Genomic DNA, 22,147 nt, shown 5'->3' on the forward strand with positions numbered 1-22,147 from the left:
AGAATAAACTTATATATTTTTACAAATAAATTGTACAACGTTTTAAGTTCCTGTGAAATTTTTCTTATTGAGGCACAGCAACGTGCACCCTGGAGATACAGTATTCAATCATAGCTTAGCAGTACAGAAACAGCGTCCCTCCCTGAACATTCTCTCCTCGTCCGTCTAGCTGGAGCTTTTAAAAGAACCACCCAACCCGCACTCAACTAAAATTAGAAACTTGCCAGCCTCCATTTTCTTCCTGTGACTTTTCTTGTTAGTTTAAAAGAGGGAGGACAAAGAATAGGGTCTGATTTTTATCCAATATCATTCTGTCATTACATTACCCCAATATTCAAGTCAAAATTCCTGTCAAAATATGCACAGTGGAAAATATTTTTTAAATTATTCTAAATAGGTAAATAAATGTAGTTATAGTACTTTCTTTTAATTTTCTTTAAAATATTTGTTAAATTGATTCTCAGAGTCCATAGTCTCTCATGCTTCATTCCCCCTTCTGATTACCCCCCCCCCGGGGTGTTATACGCAACTAATGAATCATCGAACTTTACATCAAAAACCAGGGATGTTCTGTATGGTGACTAACATAATATAATAAAAAAATATTATTGTATAAAATATTTGTTAAATTGAATAGGTATAAGCTAATGGTAGGTGTGCCTAACCCTCCCATTCCCTTTCCAAAAGACTGGCAGCCCTACTTTTATCCCTTATGTAGCTGGTTTTCATGTGGAGAAAAAGTGACGGTATTCCTTTAAACAGTTTGAAGACTAGCCGCCCCCCCCCCCCAGGACGCCTTAGAATTACCCATAGTAACCGCTAACTCCTCCTGAAGCTCTTTTCCTCTGGGGGAAATTAACTAGAAACACATTTTCCTGCCAGTGGGAATCAGTGGCCTATTGAGAAATAGATAGGACTTGGGAAAAAATCAGAAAAGTAATTCTTTTCTTTTCCCAAAGGTATGAGTAAATACTAAGATGATGTAAAGAAGGAGTTAGTTTAAAATTTAATATTCAAAGTTTTCTTTAATTAGACTGAGATTTTAAGGACAGCGGGCTTTTGTTGTAATTCATCACTGTCTCCCCAGGTCCTGGCACTTAGTGGTCACCCACACTTTTCTTAAATGAATGGATGTTAAGTCATATTAGCAGATGGGAAGCTAAATGCAAAGACTCTAATCTAAAAACTTTCAGTACTTGTCTACAAAAATCTAGTCTTTTTTTTTTTTTAATTTTTTCATCACAAGTGCCCTCCTTCATCCCCATCACCTGTTTCACCCATTCCCCCACCCACCTCCCCTCTGGTCACCATCAGTGTGTTCTTTATAGTTAAGAGTCTGTTTCTTGGCAAAAACCTAGATTTTTAAAAGTTATTTTTCTCACTAAAGATTTTATTCCTTTTTAATCTAGGCATTTTATAGTGTAACTTTAGTATTCACACTACTTCCAAAAAAAAGAAAGAAAGAAAGAATCATATAGATTGAGTAAAAACCATTGTATGTATGTATGTGTATATACATGTGTACGTATGTATGTATACACACACACACAGACACGTATGCCACATCCCACCAGTTCTCTATAGTTGAAGAGTCTGTTTTTTGATTTCTCACTTTTTTCTTCATTTGTTTTGTTTCTTAAATTCCACATATGAGTGAGATCATATGGTATTTGTCTTTCCCTGACTGACTTTGTTTAGCATTAAACTCTCCAGATCCACCCCTGTGGTTGCAAATGGCAAGATTTCATTCTTTTTATGGCTGAATAATATTCCAGTGTGTGTGTGTGTGTGTGTGTGTGTGTGTGATGTCTTCTTTATCCCTTCATCTATCAGTGGACACTTAGATTGCTTCATAATTTATTGGATCATATGGTAGTTCAATTTTTAACTTTTTGAGGACCCTCCATACTGTTTTCCACAGTGGCTGTGCCCGCTTGCATTCCCACCAACAGTTCATGAGGGATCCCCTTTCTCTACATCCTCACTGACACCTGTTGTTTCCTGTGTTGTTGATTCTAGCCATTCTGACGGGTGTGAGGTGGTGTCTCATTGTGGTTCTGATCCGTGTTTCCCTGATGGTGAGTGATGTGGAGCATCTGTTCATGTGTCTGTTGGCCGTTCGTATGTCTTCTTCAGAGAAATGTCTGTTCATGTCTTCTGCCCATTTTTTAATTGGATTATTTGTTTTTTTGGGTGTTGAGTTGTATCGGTTCTTTATATATTTTGGATACTAACCCTTTGTTGGAAATGTCATTTGTGGATATCTTCTCCCATTCAGTGGTTGTCTTTTTGTTTTATTGATTGCCTCCTTTTCTGTACAGAAGCTTTTTATTTTGATGTAGTCTCAATAGTTTATTTTTGCTTTTGTTTCCCTCGCCTCCCAAGATATATCTAGAAAAATGTTGCTACAGCCAGTATCAGAGAAATTGGTGCCTGTGCTCTCTTCTAGGGCTTGTATGGTTTCAGGTCTCTCGTTTAGGTCCTTAATTCATTTTGAGTTTATTTTTGTGTATGGTATAAGAACTGGTCCAGTTTTATTGTTTTGCATGTTGCTGTTCAGTTTTCCCAACACCATTTGTTGAAGGGACTTTTTCCCATTGCATATTCTTGTCTACTTTGTCAAACATTAATTGACCATATAATTGTGGGTTTACTTCTGGGTTTTCTATTCTGTTCCATTAATCTGTGTATCTATTTTTGTGCCAGTACCATACTGTTTTGATTACTATGGCTTTTTAGTATATCTTGAAATCTGGGATTGTGATACCTCCAGATTTATTTTTCTTTTTCAAGATTGCTTTGGCTATTTGGGGTCTTTTGTGGTTCCCTACAGATTTTGGAATTGTTCTAGTTCTGTGAAAAATGCTGTTGACATTTTGATAGCAATTGTATTAAATATGTATATTGCTTTGTATAGTGTGGACATTTTAATAATATTTGTTCTTCCAATGCATGAATATGGAATATCTTTCCATTCATTTGTGTTATCTTCAATTTCTTCCATCAGTGTTTTATAGTTTTCAGAGTACAGGTCTTTCACCTCCTTGATTGAGTTTATTCCTAGGTATTTTATTCTTTTTGATGCTGTTGTAAATGTGATTGCTTTCTTCATCTCTCTTTCTGCCACTTCATTATTAGTATATAGAAATGCACCAGATTTCTGTCTGTTGATTTTGTATCCTGCAATCTTACTGAATTCATTTATCAGTTCTAGTCGTTTTCTGGTGGAGTCTTTAGAGTTTTCTATATATGGTATTATGTCATCTGCAAATACTGGAAATTTTACTTCTTCCTTACTGATTCGTATGCCTTTTATTTCTTTTTGTTGTCTAATTGCTGCAGCCAGGACTTCCAGTACTGTGTTGAATAAAAGTGGTGAAAGCAGACACCCTTGTCTTATTCCTGACCTTAGGGGAAAATCTCTGTTTTTCACCATTGAGTATGATGTTAGCTGTGGGCTTTTCATATATGGCCTTTATTATGTTGAGGTACATTCCCTGTAAACCTACTTTGTTGAGGGTTTTTATCTTGAATGGTTGTTGTACTTTATCAAATGTACTTTTTCTGAATCTATTGAAATGATCATATGGATCTTATCCTTTATTATTAATGTGGTATATCACAGTGATTGATTTGCAAATATTAAACCACTTTGCATCCTAGGAATAAATCCCACTTGATCTCAGTGAATGATTTTCTTAAATGTATTGTTGAATTTGGTTTGCTAATATTTTATTGACGATTTTTGCATCAATGTTCATCAGAGATATTGGCCTGTAGTTATCTTTTTTTGTAGTGTCTTTATCTGGCTTTGGTATCAGGGTAATGCTGGTTTCATACAATGAATTTGGAAGTTTATCTTCTTCTATTTTTTGGAATAGTTTGAGAAGAATAGGTATTAACTGTTCTTTTAATGTTTGGAAGAATGCACCTGTGAAGCCATAAGGTCCTGGAATTTTGTTTATTGGGAGTTTTCTGATTACTGATTCCATTTTATTGCTAATAATTGGCCTGTTCAAACTTTCTATTTCTTCCTGCTTCAGTTTTGATAGTTTATATGTTTCTAGTAATTTATCCATGTCTTCTAGGTTGTCCAATTTATTGGCATATAATTTTTCGTAATATTCTCTTACAACCCTTGGCATTTCTGTGGTGTCAGTTGTTATTTTTTCTCTTTCATTTCTGATTTTGTTTATTTGAGTCTTCTCTCTTTTTCTTTTTCTCTGGTCCAGTGTGTCATTCAAAGCCATTGTTTCCTTGTTGATTTTCTGTTTGGATGATGCATCCACTGATGTAAGGGGGGAGGTGTTAAAATCCCCTACTATTATCGTATTACTATCAGTTAGTTCCTTTATGTTTATTATTAACTGTCTTATGTATTCAGGTGTTCCCCTGTTGGATGCATAAATATTTACAATTGTTATATCTTCTTGTTGGATTGAATTCCTTCATGATTACATACTGCCCTTCTTTGTCTCTTGTTACATTCTTTGTTTTAAAGTCTATTTTGTCAAAATAAATAAATAAATTCTAAATTGTCATACACACACATATACACACACACACACCATACCTCAGTCTCTTTTCACCTCCATTTGTATAATAAATGCTTTTCTGTCCCTTCGCTTTCAATCTGCAGATGTCTTTCTTTAGGTCTGAATGAGTCTCTTACAAGAAGCATACAGATGGGTCTTGTTTTCTATCCGCTCTGTCACCCTGTGTGCTTTGATTGGAGTGTTTAGTCCATTTACATTCAAAGTAATTATTGACAGGTATGTTGCTAACTGTTATTTTGTTAATTGTTTTATGGTTGTTTTGGTAGTTCTTCTCTGTTCCTTTCTTCTCTTTCTCTCTTCTCTCATGGTTTGCTGGCTTTTTTTTTTTAGTGATATACTTGAATTTCTTTCTCTTAATTTTTTGCATATCTATTACTGGTTTATGATTTAATGGTAACCATTAGGTTTATAACAAATTCTGCATATAGCAGTCTATCTTATGTTGATGGTTACTTAAATTTGAACCCATTTTTTTATTCCTCTGCCATCCATATTTTAGGTATATGGTGTCATACCTTACATCCTTTTAGTTTGTGGATCCTGTGACTGATTTTTATAGATATACTTATTTTTACTGCTTTTGTGGTTCCTATTTTTCTTACTCCTATGGTGGAAAGAAAATGCCTATAATATTCTGGATTTCCCTTTAATATTCCTTGTAGGGCTGGTTTAGTGGTGAAGAATTACTTTAACTTTTGTTTGTCTGGGCAACTTTTTATCTCTCCTTTTATTCTGAATGATAGCCTTGCTGGATAGAGTACTCTTGGCTGCAGGTGTTTTTCTTTCAGCACTCTGGCTATATCATGCCACTCCCATCTGTCCTACCACGTTTCTGCTGAAAGATCAGCTGATAGCTTTATGGGATGTATGTAACTTGTCTGTAACTGTCTTCTTTTCTCTTTCTGCTTTAAAAATTCTCTATCTCTACCTTTTGCTATTTTAATTATATGTGTCTATGTGTGGACCCCTTGGGTTGATTTTATTGGGGTCTGTCTGTGCCTCCTGGATCTGGATTTCTGTTTCCTTTCCTAGATTCAGCTATTAATTCTTAAAATAAATTTTCTGCCCCCTTTCCTCTCTCTTCTCCTTCCTGGGACCCTATAAGGCCAATGTTCTTACACTGGATGGTGTCGCTGAGTTCCCTACGTCTATTTTCATTTTTTTCCGCTCCTGGTCAGCGGGATTGCTCTGTGTCACTCTGTCCTCCGGATGCTGGTTCATTCTTCCGCTTCCTCTAGCACTTCTTCCATCCGGTGCAGTTTTAGCCAGGCTGTGGCCCTGCTGTTGATGGGCTCCAACCAAGAGCCTGTTGGAGGGGGCAGGACCACAGGAGAACAGGGGGCTGGGGTAGGCACCAGTCCCCTGTGGAAGGGGACCTGCCGCTGCCAGGATCGAGGCAGGCCAGGTTGGAGGGGCCAAATCCACAGAAGCGCACAGGGCAGGACATGGGGTGTTGCAGATTGTCCTGTGGGAGGAGATTTGGAGCCAAGGACTGGCTGGAGAGGGTGGGTCCACAGTGGGGCAGAGTGCTATGTTAGTAAGTTAGGCAGCGGGCGTTGGCCCCTGTGCTGGTTCCTGCAGGTGGCCTTGTGTTTATGCTGTGGGGCAGGGGAGGGAAATGACACTTGCCATCTACTTTGTTCCGGGAGGAGTCTCCCAATGAGTCCAGCCCCTCACCACATGCTCTGAAATTAGTAAACAAATCTCTCTCCTATGTGCCCTGTTTTCCAAATTGCTACCTGTGTTGTATCTCTTTGGGGCTATTTGTAGGCCTGTCTTTGTAAGGGTGGGGAGTCAACTTTCCTCTCACCTTCCCGGCTCTCTAAGCCCACTGATTTTTGAAGTTCCAGGTGTTAAGTAAGGCCCACTGATTGTAAGAACTCGCAGAATTTAGCCCCTCTGGTCTTCAAAGTCACATGTTCTGGTGAGTCATCTTCCCCATGCAGGCTTCCTGGTGTGAGGGTCTGTTTCTCTCCCCCTTTGAGCCCATGAGTCCCTCCCTCCCAGGGACAATCTCCCGGGTCCGACTAGCTCCGGACCACAACTCCACCCTCCTGCGATCTTCAATGTGGCCTGCCCTCTACATTTAGCTGTGGAGAATCTGCTCTGCTTGTCTCCAGGTCATTTTCTGGGTTATTTATGCTGATGAGGGTGTTATCTAGTTGTATCCATGGGACAGGCAAGGTGAGCCTAGGATCGTCTTACACTGCCATCTTCCCCAAAAGTTTTAGAAAATGTGTATCAACTTACCTAAATTTTTAAAACTGAGTAACCACGGATTTTTCAGTGATATATGTTTTTTAAAAGTACATTGATCCATACAATTTGTAGAAGGCATAGAGTAGCGAAGAAAGTCATTAATAAAATAGAGGATGAAATTAATATTCAAACCATCTTTACTAACTGAAATGATAAATCAAAAGTAACAAAGTTCAGTTTAACAAAGATAACTGCAGAGTAATGTATTTGCATTCAATTTACTTTTTAAAGTTTTTTTATTGTGAAATATATCTTAGAAAATAAATGTGTATAATATATAGGAACAAATTAAGGGCTAATAATAACAGAAGAGCTCTGTACCCACTGCCCAGTTCAGAAATAGAAACTCACTGGTGTTGCTAGGCCTCACATGCCCTCCCCAACTGCATCCCTCCACCACGTAGGGTGGTGTTCATCCTTCCATGCTTTTTGTATAATTTTACCACATATAAATTTATCTCAATGTAGGTAGTTTTGCCGAGTTCTACAATTTATATAAATGAAACCATTTCGTCTGTGTTCTTCTATGATTTGCTTTTTTCAATCAATTTTATGTTTTAGATTCATTGCCATTAATTTAGCTGTACTTCTTGTTCATTACTGTATTACATTTCATTATATGAACATACAAATATTTTTCATTCTTCTGTCATTGGACAGTTGGGTTGCCTCCAGTTTCTTGCTTTAAGGGATAATGCTTCTTGTGATGAGAAATAATGTCTACTTATAACAGCTTGCATCACCCTGATTACTGATGAATTGAACGCTCTCATGTGTTTATGAACTGTTTACATTTCCTCTTCTGAGAAATATCTGTTCTTGGGTTCTTTTTCCCTTATTGACTGAAGTTGTTTATACATTCTAGAGTCCTGTATCCTTATATGTGTTGCATTTATTTTCTGCCAGTTTGTGATTTGTAGTTTCATTCTTTGTGATGAATAAACGTTCATTTAAATGTGGTCTTCTCCTTTGCAGCTTGCTTGTATGTGTTTAGTTTGCTAGAGTTGTTTTTTTTTTCATTTCCAAGAAAAAAGATATCTGTCTTGACACTATTCTTTAAAAAAAAAAAAAATCCATACAAAACTAAACTCCCCAAAAAAGAGTTTGCTGTAGCTGTTAAAAATTTAATAAAGTTTTAGGCAATAATAAACAGGTGTTTGGAAGTACTGCTATAGTCTACATTATTTCCTGTATTGTCTATGTATTTCAATGGCTCTTTAAACAAACTGGAGTGACACAGAGCTCTGGAACCAGGGTTTGGGTCTGAAGACCAATAAAGGAGCACAAGCCTAAGAGACATGATAGCTGTGCACAAATATTTGAGGATTTACTACATGAAAGAAAGAGAAAACAGAACTAAATGAAGGGTAAAAATTGCAAGGATGTTTTCAGCTCAGTGTAAGGAAGGGTTTGAGCTAAAACCACTAACAATGCAAGAGGTACTGGCTCCCCATCGCCAGGCCGTTCGAGCAGAGGCTGAACGTCTGTGGGTGAGTAAGGTAGGTCTCCGAGTGAAAGGTTGACCTGTTACCTTCCAAGGTCTCTTCCAAAGCTATCATTCTCTGAACATCTCCAGAATTTGTCCTGATGTTGATAATTAAGAATACTATACATTTTATGTATGTAATAATTAATGGTAAGTAGCTTTATTTTGAATTTTGGTAGAAAGACTATCATGTGTATAATTTTCATATGAGAAATTTGGTCAAAGATGCCAGTGCATATATATATTTAGTTTACAAATATACCAAGGTTCTCAGCTATTATGTTAATTATTAGATAGTATTTAACTGCATGTATGTGAATGGAACAATACACAGTTTTAAACATATACTGTATCCCCGGGATCAGTAATTTACAATCCACAATACTGAACTTCGACACAAAGAACAATAAAGCTCAAAAACAAATAATTATGCTGCAAATCAAGAAAGTACAAAAGTGTTGGCAGATCTTGACGCCAAAAGGTGTACAAACAGGTTAAAGGAAGTGAAAAATTCTTGACACAGCAGTCATGTGGCCAAGAAAATTTTCACTTTGAGTATTTTTAAAGCTCTTCAAAAAGGGAAAGAAAGGGACTTCCCAAGATCTTCTAAGCATAGAAAACAGTATAGAAACTCTTTTGATGCCCAGACGATCTCACTAGAAACTCCAACATTCAGCATATGTAGCTTAGCACGTTTAGCATTGAGCTTACCCATATGGGTGGGAGTAAAATAATACAGAGCTTTTTAAAGTATAGGTTGTGTCTCATTAGTGGACTATGAAATCGACTTCATGAGTGGTGATCAGAATTTTTTAATAAAATATAATTTTAGAATCAGAATGTTGTAAGATAGAAGCTACCAGAGGGCATCATATATTGTAAAGGTAATGTGCTCACAGAACTGTATGTGCATCCTGGATCACAATGCAAAATATATTTCTTTCTGTGAGACACAGTCAAATCAGAATAAAAGTTACCAGCATGAAGAGTAAGAGGTAGAATTTCAGATTTTAGAGATTAACTGGTTGGAGGTAAACTCCAGCTTTGCCCCTTACTGACTCTGTGACCTTAGGCAAGTTACTTTTCCTTTCCTGTGCCTCATTTCTTTATCTGTAAAAATAGTGATGGTAATTGTGCCTACAACCTGTAAAACAATGCCTGGGCAATTATAAATGTTGAACAAATATTAGCTAGAATTATGTTCTTACTACTTACTGTCAAAGGTCAGGTGTTCAATTACTAGCCAACTTTCTTGAAAGTTGGAAGTTTTGGGGTCTTTGTTGTTATTTAGATATAGATATATACAGCTGTAATTTTATACGTATACTTACAATGTATGCATTTAATGATATATATAGTTAAATACAGAACATATACCACCATTAGAAAAAATTTTGAGCACACACATATAAACATGCCATACACATGTATTACTGTACTAATAAATACATAACCCTAATCAGAAATAGAAATACTTAAAGAATGAGATAAAAACGAAGTATAAACTTCTAAAATAATTTTAAAATTTTGTATTTTATAAATAATACGTTTTTAAATTTTTAAAATAAAATGTTATCTATTCTATAAAATACTTTTTCTCTCATGTATTATTAATAATGCTCTGAATGTTTAGTTTCAAATGTCTTATCAATTATGATGACTTCATTTCATATACCCACTATTAGCTAATATCTCAGAGTACAATATGCATTTAGGCTGAGGTTTATTTTTTACAGTTTGTTTGATAATTTTTCAATTTGTAACTCTAACTTTGTTATAAATATAATTATACTGTCATTGTCATTATGTGGCAAAGAATTTATAAGGAGAATAAGAGGTATGTCAGCTCTTTTTCTTATTCACTGTGCTTGTGTTATTAGTTTTATCTTTGATCTATGGTTTTGCAAGAATATGGGGTTTTTTTGCAGAAACATGCTTGTTTTTATTGTGAGATAATTGAGATTACATCGTGTAAGTTTAAGGTGTACTATGTGTTGACTTGATGTATTTATGTATTGCAATATGATTACTACCATAGCTCGCTAACACCTCCGTTAATCACGTAATTGACATTTCTCTGTTGTGGTAAGAACATTTCAGGTCTAGTCTCTCGGCAACTTTGAAGCATATGACACCGTGTTGTTGACTATAATCATGATGCTGTGCATCAGAACTCCCGAACTTACTCATCTTCTAACTGAAAGTTTGTACTTTGACCGACATCTCGAGTCCCACACTCCCTACCCCTACAACCACTGTTCAACAGTTTCTACTAGTTCAGCTTTTAAAAATTTTTTTTAAGTAGGCACCGTGCTCAACATGGGGCTTGAACTCACAACCCTGAGTTTAAGAGTTGCATGCTCTACCAACTGAGCCAGTCAGATGTCCCCAGTTCAGCCTTTTTAGATTCCACATATAAGTGATACCATACAATATTGGTCTTTATGTGACTTATTTCACTTAACATAATACCCTCAAGGTCCCATCCATGTTGTCACAAATGGCAGGACTTCCTTCTTTCTCATGGCTGAATAATAGTCTGTTTATATAAACCATGTCTTCTTTATTCATTCATCCATTGATGGGCACTTAGGTTGTTTCTGTATCTTGGCTATTGTTAATAACAAACAGCAGAAAAATACTTACATACCTCACAAATTCCCATGTCTGACAGGTGATTGAAGAATCAGTCTAACTTCCTAGGGAACTAGCATTGCTGTTAAAGCCGTTACGTCATCAAATATTAGCCGTCGAAGAAACTTCTACATAATCGAGTCTCGGGGTGTGCAAACTACAGTCTATGGGCCAAATCCAACTCTCCACCTATTGTTATAAATAAAGTTTTATTAGCACAAAGCCACACTCATTCGTTTACATATTGTCTGTGGCTGATTTCACTCTTTTTTTCTTTAAGTTTTTATTCAAATTCCAGTTAGTTAGCATACAGTGTAATATTCGTTTCAGGTGTACAATGCAGTGATTCAGCACTTGCATACAACACCTGGTGCTTATCACAACCAGTGCCCTCCTTCAACTCCATCACCCGTCTAGTGCAGCCCCCGCCCACCTCCCCTCTGGTCACTGTCAGTGTGTTCTCTGTAGTTCAGAGTCTGTTTCTTGGTTTGCTCTCTCTGAGAAAATGTTTTTGATTAGTCGTATCAAAAGCCTAGAAAAAAATAAATATCCATATGCCCACTACTCACCTTAAATAATAAAACATTGCACATACAGTGGAGACATTACAAAAGTGTTTTTTAGACACTTCCATTTTGTGAGGACTCATTCAGATGCTATGAGATAGCTATACATGCACTTAGCGGGTACACGCAACATTTAGTTACATTACAGGAGGCAAGAGAGCACTGGTGACTGATGCCACTGCCGATCTCTCACGGAGAACCCATACTTTCTCCGAGAGAACGCGCTTTACTGTATGCAGTCTATGACCATCTACCTTGCAAGGGGACAAGCTGCCAGTGTCAACTACATATGACCTGGTGACGGCGTGTAGATAAGTGGCATAAGGTGGAATTGTAGTATGTCCTTCCCGCACAAGCAGTGATCTGTCTTACTCTCCTCCTGGCGTTCCAGCAGCACACTTTGGAGGCCACCGGTCAAAACCATAGACTCCTCAGAAGCAGAGATTTTGTTTAATTCATTATTGTAACTGTGCTGTCCGTGGTGCATATAACAGAAGCTCGATAAGGGTTTTCTGACTGAACAAATGAAACGTAGCGTTTTGCAATGTTTGAAGATAACTTGAAAGTTTGTGCATATAACATACACGTGTTCATTTTGACATTTTGTTGGCATTGTTTAAGGCTCTACTCTTGTAAGAAGAAAGCGAATTGTTGAAAATAAGCAGGGAAGCCTTTTACAACTGAAAAGACAAAACTCTGGGTCTGCAGGAAGGAAGTGCAATGAGCAAATGAGTGTAAGTACGGTGTTGTAACACTGTCTATTCAGTAGTGAAAAATTGCTTGGAAAACAGAATGTTCTCAAAGGACTGTGCTTTTGCTGTAAAGTGTGGACCGCAACATAAATATAAATACAGCCAAGGTCATTATGAAGCAGCCCAGAAATCTCTGCCCTAGGAACTTACTATACTAGACTTATTTGCTATATTCTCTTTGCCTATATGGTCAATTACTAATGAAGATTTTAAACCAACCCTAACAAATCACCATTATTCTTTTATTATTTATACCTGCTATTTGCAACAAAGTTTTTAAGTATATGTAAAAAAAGAAAAACAGAAAAGCAAATGAGAGCCCTGGATAGAGGAAGTGTGTTAATCATAAAGACTAGTCTAGTTCACCTGCTTAAATTTATCCTCTGTGGATCTGAGCTTCCTGGAAAATATGGCAAAAGGAAAATAGGATGAGGGATATGGTTATCAGGGGTCATTGATAACAATGCTGTTTGAGGTGCAATTTAGGAAGAGACAGCTCCCCTGAGGCCCTTCTGTGGGGCGCCTGGAGTTCATAATGGATAGACTCCTCTTCAGAGTCCACAGCAGACGAATCAGGACTTTCATATAGCTGTCCGAGATAGAGATCTTCAGTAAAAGTCAAAGCCTAATAAAGGTCATTTTAAAATTAGTGGAGGTAATCCTGTGAGAGCTAAGTAAATGTGACCTAAATATGTCATTTTCTGGATGTCTAACTTCATCCAAGGATTGAATTTAAAATATTAGAACAGGGGCACGTGGGTGGCTCAGTTGGCTGAGCGTCTGCCTTCAGCTCGTGTCCTGATCCTGGGGTCCTGGGATTGAGCCCTGAATCTCCCTCTGCTGCTCCCCCTGCTTGTGCTCTGTCTCTCTCACTCTGTCAGATAAAGAAATAAAATCTTTAATGAATGAATGAATGATTAAAACATCTAGATGGATGAGTAAATAGCATTTCACTTGGAATTTCTACTCTAAATAGCACTTCTGATTTTTGATAGCAGTGGAATAGAGTGCCTTAGGAAGAATTTATATCTGACTTATGAGTTGAGGATTCTATTATTTGTATATTGTAGGAACTATTAATTGTTTTATGCAGATAAGATTTTTACTGTGGAGGAAAATCAACCATAAAGTATTCTTAAGAGCAAGACAGAAGTCATTTAGTTCTGTACAGTGTAAATAAAGCTGGCCCATGACCATGATATTCTCAATGCTTACTAGCCCAGCACGCACTCACAAACCCACCTTCCTGATCGTCAGTACAGGACTGCCTAAGAAGTCCTTCCTTTGAACCTGCATGTTCACATCCAACATCTCCGACTCTGTAAGTGATCAAGTGTTGATTAGTATTAATGTATGTTAAATGCTAAAGCAATATGTAGCTGTTATAATAACAACAAACGAATGAAATTTGAAGTGTTCCTGATGAGTGCACTCTCTAAATTCATCTTCATCTTTCTGGTCTTACTCTGTCCTATGTGTGCCCTTTGCACGATGTCTCCCTGGTTTTGAGCCCAGAAGCCTCACGTCCACCCTCCACTCACACACCTGCTTTAACATCTTCCACAGTCGCGTTAGCTTTAGGGTAGGTCAGTGTTCCCGAATCAAAATCAAGATTTGAAGTTTAAGTTTTCAGCCCTCCTGTTTTCTTTTGATTTGGGGGGTTTTGTTTTGTTTTTTAACTAAAGAGCCGCCGCAGGGGTGCAGTTACTATAGGGACGGCCCCTGTCACCTTTTATTGGGAAATGTGTTTTTTTTAAAAGATTTTATTTATTTATTTGACAGAGAGAGAGGCAGCGAGAGAGGGAACACAAGCAGGGGGAGTGGGAGAGGAAGAAGCAGGCTTCCCGCTGAGCAGGGAGCCCATGCGGGGCTGGATCCCAGAACGCTGGGATTATGACCTGAGCTGAAGGCAGACGCCTAAGGACTGAGCCACCCAGGCGCCCCTGGGAAATGTGTTTTATTGTACCTCCACGTGGAGAGAATCTGAGAGAGATCCTTGAAAGGTGGGAGAAGCAGTGTTCCACTTCGTGCCAGGCCTGTGTCTCTGCATAGACAATCTCCGTCTCCAGGGGAGGCCGGGAGGCCGTGAGCACAAGGGCAGACACCTGCACCAGAGACCGTTGGGACCCGGCTGAGCACCGAGCACCAGCCAGGGACAGGGGTAGCCAGGCCACCAGCCAGGCACCGGCATGCGGCAGCACAGCCGGCCACGTCCAGCCAGCCCAGGGCCCTGAGGAGTGTGCCCGGCCCGCAGCTCTGTGCAAGTCTTGTCCTTGGCACTAGTCCTCATCGGAGGCTCTGCCCTTACAAGGAAAACCCACTTAGGTCATAACCCTTAAGGTAGAGTGTTGCTCATCCTTTAAGCAGCACCTTGCCTCCCTCTTCCAAATACCCAAGATAACACTGCAACCTGAAAATTTTCCAAAATTGACATAAAACATTCTTTAAAATATTCAGGTACCCTGTAGAAAAGCTTTATCCCAGTAATTCTTGGTTTCTGCTCCAAGAGAAAGAAAATATACAGGTCACATGAGAGTGATAACTGAAACTAGATAGAGTGCACATGTTTTTAATAAACTTTTAAATATGGAAATCTATTCTGATGTAATATTATATTTTTGTAGAATTTTGGACCAAGTGTCCAGCTAAGTTCCAGTGAGCCAAAACACACTATAAGGGGTACTTCTGATGTTGAAGAAGGTATGTTTCAGTTTAAATTTTTTCTCTGAGCTTTGTTCCCAGTGATTTCATTTTTTGTTATGTGTGTTTTCCCAAGTATGTACACACCATGTGACAGGTAAGCCACCATGTGGGATTTGAGCCCCCTTATCCTGCACATTTAGACTGTTGCCAGGTTTGTTTATTCTAAGCAATAATGTATTGAACATCTTTCTACATGAAGCTTTTTCCTGACTTTTCCATCATTTCCATAAGATGGAGATACCAAGAATCACAATTACAGTATTTGACATGTCATTGGCACCTAATAAATATTTGTTGAATGAAGCTCTGTGTATTAAATGAATACTGGATCAGAGCAGATAAGCATTGTTATAGCTCCTTATCCAGATTCCAAAGTATTTTCCTGAGAAATAACATTTAAAACTTTTCTGGGATGTATGCCAACTTGAGATAGAATTATTTCTACGATTTGCTTACATGACAGGCAAATAAATTTTGTTGTATGAGTTTTGAATTGCATATCTTTTATTAATAATATGCCTAATTGCTTTTGTATGTGTCTTTACTCTTGGTGAATTGGTCCTTTGTATTGTTTTCCCCAGTAGATATTGGAATTTTGGTATTTCCTTACTGATTTCTACAAATTCTTAAAGATCAAGGGTTCTGTTCTTCATATTAGTTGCAAATATTTTTATTACTTTATTATTTGCATTTTATTCCCCTACATGTTTATATTTAGAAGACTTCCTTTTTATTTTTTCATCCAATGAATGATCGAGAGCTAATTTCCTGCCTCCAACTAGATGCTGGATATATGGTAATGCACAAAACACACAAAAGTCTTCTTGCCCTTCAGAAATTTCAAGTCCATTAGGGGAAGACTGCCCTTTAAATAAACACGTCTTTTAGTCTTTCCTTAGTTATTTCTCCATTACTTTTAAGAGCAAAGAACCTTTGCAATACAGCAATTCAGAAGTGTTTCTTTCTTTCTCCTCTAGATTGCTCTAATGGTGTCATTCCTTAAGTTAAATTCTTTCATTTCCTTTGAATTTGTTTAAATGGATGATGTACAGGAAAACTGCAAATTGATTCTCTTATAAGCAGCAAAACTAATTTATTGAGTCATCCTTCCCTTCTCTCAAGACGTTGATGCTTCTTTGATCATATGTTAAATTCTTGTGTCTACCTGGGGCTGTTCTGGGTAGTCCTGTTCAGCTCATCCTCTCATTTTCTAACTTTTCTTCACATTCCTTTTCTTTTACTCTTTTATTCATAACTTAACTTAATTGTTATTATAAAGACAATCTACTTCATCTTCTCTTGGAACTACCAGTGGATAACTAAAACACAACACACACATAATCTAAAGGTGATGCAGGTTTCCTTTAGCTCAGATAAACAGGCTGGGGGTTTTCATGCCTCCCTGCCATCATTTTGAATTTCTATTTTTTAATCAGGGATGGGAAAATGCTAGATACGGATAATCCTGCTGAATAAAATGCAAAGTAACAGAAGATTTACTGGGTTTCTATTTGTGAAATGAATACATACAAACACATGTCAGTTAAGTAGGTATGTGGGAAGATCCCAAAGACAAAAAGGGATCAAAGAATGACTAATGTAAAGTTTCTGTAGTTTCAGATAGTACTTCTCAGTTTTTGATGGCTGAAAACCTAGTGAAAGCTTCAGTGCCTGAGGATGAAATTCTCACTGTCATGAATAGCAAGCAGCTACAGAAACCAAACCTAGTTTTAAATAAGACCCAGCCATTCGACATCTGTGCACTCTCAGCTGAAGAACAGCGGACCCTACAGTCCCTCAGTCGTCTCAACGAAAGGTTATACTGTGAGTATGGAAGAACACCTTTCATAAAACCTGTTGTATCTTGTACTTAGACATTTTAACTTAAAATTTAATTTATTTTAAAAATCAGAAATAAAAATACAAAATGTATCCAGATTACTAGCTACTTAAATCAAGTATAGAACAGTTAGAAATATATTTGAGCAGAAGAGCCAGGGTGGCTCAGTCAGTGAAGTCTTGATTTCAGTTCAGGTTGTGACCTCAGGGTCCTGAGAGTGAGCAAGGGGTCAGGCTCCATGCCCAGCGGGGGTCCGCTGGAGGGTTCTCTCCCCCACTCACACGCACACGCTAAGAAGAATATATATATATATATATATATATATATATATATATATATATATGTTGGGTATACCCTGCTGTTTCCTACTTATGTCATTTACGATGATGTCAATTTGACAGGCTTCTCTTTCAGCAATGTACGAATACACTTCTGTTTCAGCAGTGGGACAGGATAGGTATCTTTACTGACATCCTTCAAAACAACCATAAATTCTGGATTAAGTACTTCAAAAAATCTTAAATAGAACAATAAACTGGTAAGAATATAAGGGAATCCTTGGTGGGGAGGGGCATAGGGCGGGGGAGAGAGAAAGAGAGAATCTTAAGCAGGCTGCACACTCAGTGTGGATGTGGGTCTCGATCTCACAACCCTGAGATCATGCCTTGAGCCAAAATCAAGAGTCAGACACTTGAGTGACTGAGCCCCCAGGCACCCTGAATATAAGGATTCATTCTTAAGACCAGAAACTGAATATAGATAAAAATCCAGAAAGTTAAGGAGAACGCTGCAGCTAGCTGTTGTCTTGGGATTGATTTAACCCACACAGTGAAATTGAGCTTTACTTTTCACTGCTTCACAGAAAAAGGAACAGGAGACAAAACCCAGGTCTTACTCAAGATGGGTAGTCTCACAGAAGACCTCCCTCCATAAAGTTGGGCCTCCGAAAGAGCTACACCCTGCAGATACACACAGTGAGACAGAGAGGGGTGGAAAAAGCTTGCGTTTGAGTTTCAAGGTTGAGCAGATGAAGGAGGAAGACATGCAAGGTTTTTTCACCTCTCTCTGTCTCTGTGTGTGTATGTCTGTGTTGGATGTAGCACTTTCTCTATGAGATTTTGTTAATAGCAAATTCTTACCAAAGGAAATGCTAAAGAATGCATTTCAGCAGACCAAAAGTAATCTCAGAAGGACAGTCTGAGAGGGTAAATTTGAACAAACATTATATTAAACAAAAAATGTAATAAAGTGGTGTGTGTTTCAAAGAGAAAAACATGCGCATTAAAATACCTATTAAATAAAATAAAACACCTATTAAAAGTAGTGTATAGGGGCGCCTGAGTAGCGCAGTCGTTAAGCGTCTGCCTTCAGCTCAGGGCGTGATCCCGGTGTTTTGGGATCGAGTCCCACATCAGGCTCCTCCGCTGGTAGCCTGCTTCTTCCTCTCCCACTCCCCCTGCTGTGTTCCCTCTCTCGCTGGCTGTCTCTCTGTCACATAAATAAATAAAATCTTTAAAAAAAGAAAAAATAATAAAATAAATAAAAAGTAGTGTATAAGTTGGGAGAACAAAAACGGTATTAAAGTGTACTAGGATTCTTAAGGAATTTGATACAGTTTAGCTTTTTTTTAATTCAAGTATAACTAACATACAGTGTTATATTAGTTTATATTAGTTTCAGGTGTACAATGTAGTGATTCCACATTGTCTACGTAACTCCGTGCTCATCACTCTAAGTGCATTCTTCATCCCCATCACGTGTTTCCCCATCACCTCACCCACCTCCCCTCTGCTGACCATCAGCTTGTCTTCCATAGTTCAGTCTCGTTCTTGGTTTGCCTCTTTTTTCATTGCTTGTTTTGTCTCTTAAATTACACATGTGAGTGAAATTGTACACTATTTGTCCTCCTCTGACTTATTTCACATAGCATTATACTTTCTAGGTCAGATTAATTTTAGATATTGGTAAAGGAAGTATGCTTCTGGTAGTTACAAGGGTCACAACTAAAGGACTAGAATAGAGTATACAACTTCCAAACTGGTAAATAAGAAAAATGGCATACCAAAAAAAAAAAAATCAAATTGATTCAAAATAAGACAAAAATGGAGAGAAAAATAAACATAGAGGACATACTGTGCTATAAAATGGTATATACAAATGTACTTACAACGAATATATGTGGATTATATACTACATCTAAAAGATCTTTTAAAAATCTATATTTTTTAGAACACAACTATATTTTGTTTATAAACAATAAATTTAAAACATAAGGATATAGAACAGCTGAAAATAAAAAAGATGGAAATACGTACCAAGCAAATTCTAGCCAGAGGAAAACTGATTTCAATGTACTATTATCAGACAAAATTGACTATAAAGCAGAAAGCATTAGTAGACATAAAAAAGATCATGATGATTGAAGCTTTAATTCAGGAGAAATATATAAAACATTTTCATTTTATATGCATTTAGGAATATGCCTCAAAATATATAAAATATGTTTTAGCCATGGTGTGAGATTTCTTTTTTTACATTGCTAGTAATTGATAGAACAAACAGACAAAATAAATAGATGTGTAAGTATCAAACATGATTAACAAACTTGATTAAAGGATACATTCTTTGCAAGTGTACACACATTATTTATTAAAATGAGCCATATATTGTACATAAAACAAACCTGAAACATTTCAAAGGATTGGAGTTATGCAGACTCTGACCACAATGCAATTTAGCTAAAAATGAATAACAAAAAGATAACCATTAAGAAGCACGTTTCTAGGAACTCCTGGGTGGCTCAGTCGGTCAGGGGTCCAACTCTTGATTTTGGCTCAGATCGTGACCTCAGGCTCGTGGGATTGAGCCCCACGTCCAGCTCCCGGCTCAGCATGGAGTCTGCTTGTCTGTCACTCCATAGTGGAAAAACTGGATACCAAGTAGAGGCTAAATTGAACTCCTATCAAATCTCATCTATAAAGCTTAGTGCCAAATTACTGTTTAATTAAAGATTAAATACGAAATAAAAGATATAAAGCTTCTGGGCGATAATATAAAATTTTTTTCTAACCTCAGGGTGAGGAAATATTTCTTAGAGCACAAAGAACATAATCCGTAGAGGAGAAAATTAATTATATTAAAACTGTCAACTTCTCTTCATATCAGAACATCACTGGGGCGCCTGGGTGGCTGCGCCCGTGAAGCCGCCGGCTCTTGGTTTCGCCGGGTGGTGAGGTCAGGGTCCTGGGACGCACCGCGTCCGCCGGAGGGGGCTCTCCCCCTGCCCCGCCTCCCGCACACGCGCTCTCCAACAAATAAGTCTGCGTTAAAAGGTCATTAAAAGAATGCAAAGACAGCCACAAAGTGGGGAAGAATTTTGAGTACCTGGAAGGACTCTCACTCCCGAGAGGTAAAGAACTCGACCAATCAGGAAGAGCAGAGACCGCAGACCGAAAAGGGAGGAGAGCGCACGGGAGCTTCTCCCGGGGAGGTGCGCGCGGGAGCGCAGCCGGGTGTGAGCTGCGGCCGCCACCCTCCAACACGGGCGTGTCCTGGGCGCAGCACCCTCACCTCCAGAGCGCCCCGCCCCCCGAAAACCGAGAAGAGCGCGCGCAGGTGCCCCGGGACACGGAGGGCGCGCCGAGAGCATCAGCGCTTGTGACGCGCCTGGATGTGCGCGGGAGCGCAGTCCAGCGGGGACGTGCACAGACCGCCAGCTACCCGTCAGCATCGTAGAAGAACCTAAATAATCCACAGCTTGGGGCAAAATAAGGCAAATCACAGGAGGAGAAAAACAGGCCGACGCCGTTCGTCTGGGGTCTGGATGCGCATGTGCGAACCAAGAAGCTAGTCCGCCTCGCGGGCTCCCCCGGTGGCGGGGGCAGGGAGTGCAGTCCCCGGGATCGGCGTGGAGGCGGGGGCTCCCGGAGCCCAAGTAGCCGCAGCGCGCAGATTGCTGGCTCATTAGGATTCACGGCACCACGTATATATGCTCTGTATACCCTGTGTTCGTTTCAACACTAAAATGTAAGAAGAGCATACTCATAAAAAGCAGGGTGCCACAGCCACGGGAGCCACACGGAACCATAAAGCTCTAAGTTTAAGACGTCACATTATGCAGATAGTGAAAAACGCAAGACAGATTTTTTAGAGGGTTTTTCCCTATTAGATACTTCCACACATTTAAACGCTTCACATAAAGGATTCTGCTTTTCTTTTGCCCAGACCCTTGCTGTTGCATGAACAGAAGCCCAATCCCTGAAAAGGCAAGAGGGGCAAGTCCCTCGGCTTTTGTGTCTCACCAGCTGAATAAACGTCTCCTCTTTCCTGGCACCTCCAAGAATGGAATTGCCTTTCGGTTTAAAAAAGCGGAAGAAGAAAGACAAATGGAAAGAAAAGAAAACCCAGTGTTTGAAGAAAGATTGTTATAGAATGGTCAAAGTATGAGGAATTCCTTTTTATCAGCTTAGGTTTTATGTCATTGTTTTTAACCAAACTACTCCTGTTTCCTACCTAATGTAAGTGTAAACACTTACTGGGCATGATAGAAAAAAGACTCTTAACTCAGTTTTAGTATTTTGACATACCAGAATTTAATATCTGATTCTTTAAGTCATTCTTCTTGGTCGAATACATAACTAAATTATTTTTGTATCGTGGCATAATTCTTTCAGATGTACAAGAAGCCATTTGCAAGAATCCATCCATCAAAGATAACTTACAAATAATACCACTTCTGGTAAGTATTTTAAGAAGCTTTTTTTTTTTTCTTCTCATTTTAGGAAATGTCATGATTTCATGTGTAAGTATCCTGTATTGAAATTAATTTTTCTTGAGATTGGCTTTTAGTGAGTTTTCCTCCCCAGTTAACTTCCAATTATGAGATGTTTTGTTAGAGTCAGCAAATATCCTCTCATTAAAAACGACCAAAATATAAAATTTTTTTACATCCAGAGTATTTCATCATTCGTGGTAACAGCAACAGGGATCAGTGCACTACTCTCCAGATGATTTTGGATGTGTAGCCTAACTGGAAAATTGTTAAGAATTTTATCTTGGTAATGATCCCACCCTTGCTCCCATCCCTTTCATGTCTTCAAAGTTCAAAACTAGACATTGTTATTTGGAATTTTTTTTATTTTTTGCCTTGACAACTGATTCTGGTAAAGATCCACATATTGATGGCAATTTGTTGCACTAAGGAATTTTCAGTCTAACAGGGAGAAAGAGCTGGTGGAGAGTGCATACCAATCACTGCAATATGACTTGAGACCGTGTGTGGGTGGCACAGCCTTAGGAAATCACGGAAGGAAGAGATCTTAGGGGCCAGAGGTGACCAGAGACAGGTCTCT

General features: G+C 38.4%; 2 protein-coding genes across 2 annotated transcripts in view; one reads left to right on the forward strand and one right to left on the reverse strand.

Annotated features, from left to right (window-relative positions):
- CEP126 (centrosomal protein 126) overlaps window positions 1-22,147 on the forward strand; it is an 81,952-nt gene that overhangs the window by 56,424 nt on the left and 3,381 nt on the right. The window contains exons 7-10 of the mRNA XM_034665633.1: window positions 12,123-12,235; window positions 14,878-14,953; window positions 16,571-16,780; window positions 21,470-21,534. Of these exons, the coding sequence (XP_034521524.1) occupies window positions 12,123-12,235; window positions 14,878-14,953; window positions 16,571-16,780; window positions 21,470-21,534 (464 nt within the window). The remainder of the gene's footprint in view (window positions 1-12,122; window positions 12,236-14,877; window positions 14,954-16,570; window positions 16,781-21,469; window positions 21,535-22,147) is intronic.
- Window positions 10,982-20,784, reverse strand: LOC117803299. The gene is made up of 2 exons (XM_034665634.1): window positions 20,181-20,784; window positions 10,982-11,124 (listed from the first exon to the last, which is right to left on the reverse strand). The coding sequence occupies exons 1-2, from the start codon at window positions 20,758-20,760 to the stop codon at window positions 11,093-11,095; spliced, it is 612 nt and encodes a 203-aa protein (XP_034521525.1). The 5' UTR covers window positions 20,761-20,784; the 3' UTR covers window positions 10,982-11,092.

The sequence above is a fragment of the Ailuropoda melanoleuca genome, chromosome 8 (genome assembly GCF_002007445.2).
Source record: "Ailuropoda melanoleuca isolate Jingjing chromosome 8, ASM200744v2, whole genome shotgun sequence".
Taxonomy (NCBI): Eukaryota; Metazoa; Chordata; class Mammalia; order Carnivora; family Ursidae; genus Ailuropoda; species Ailuropoda melanoleuca.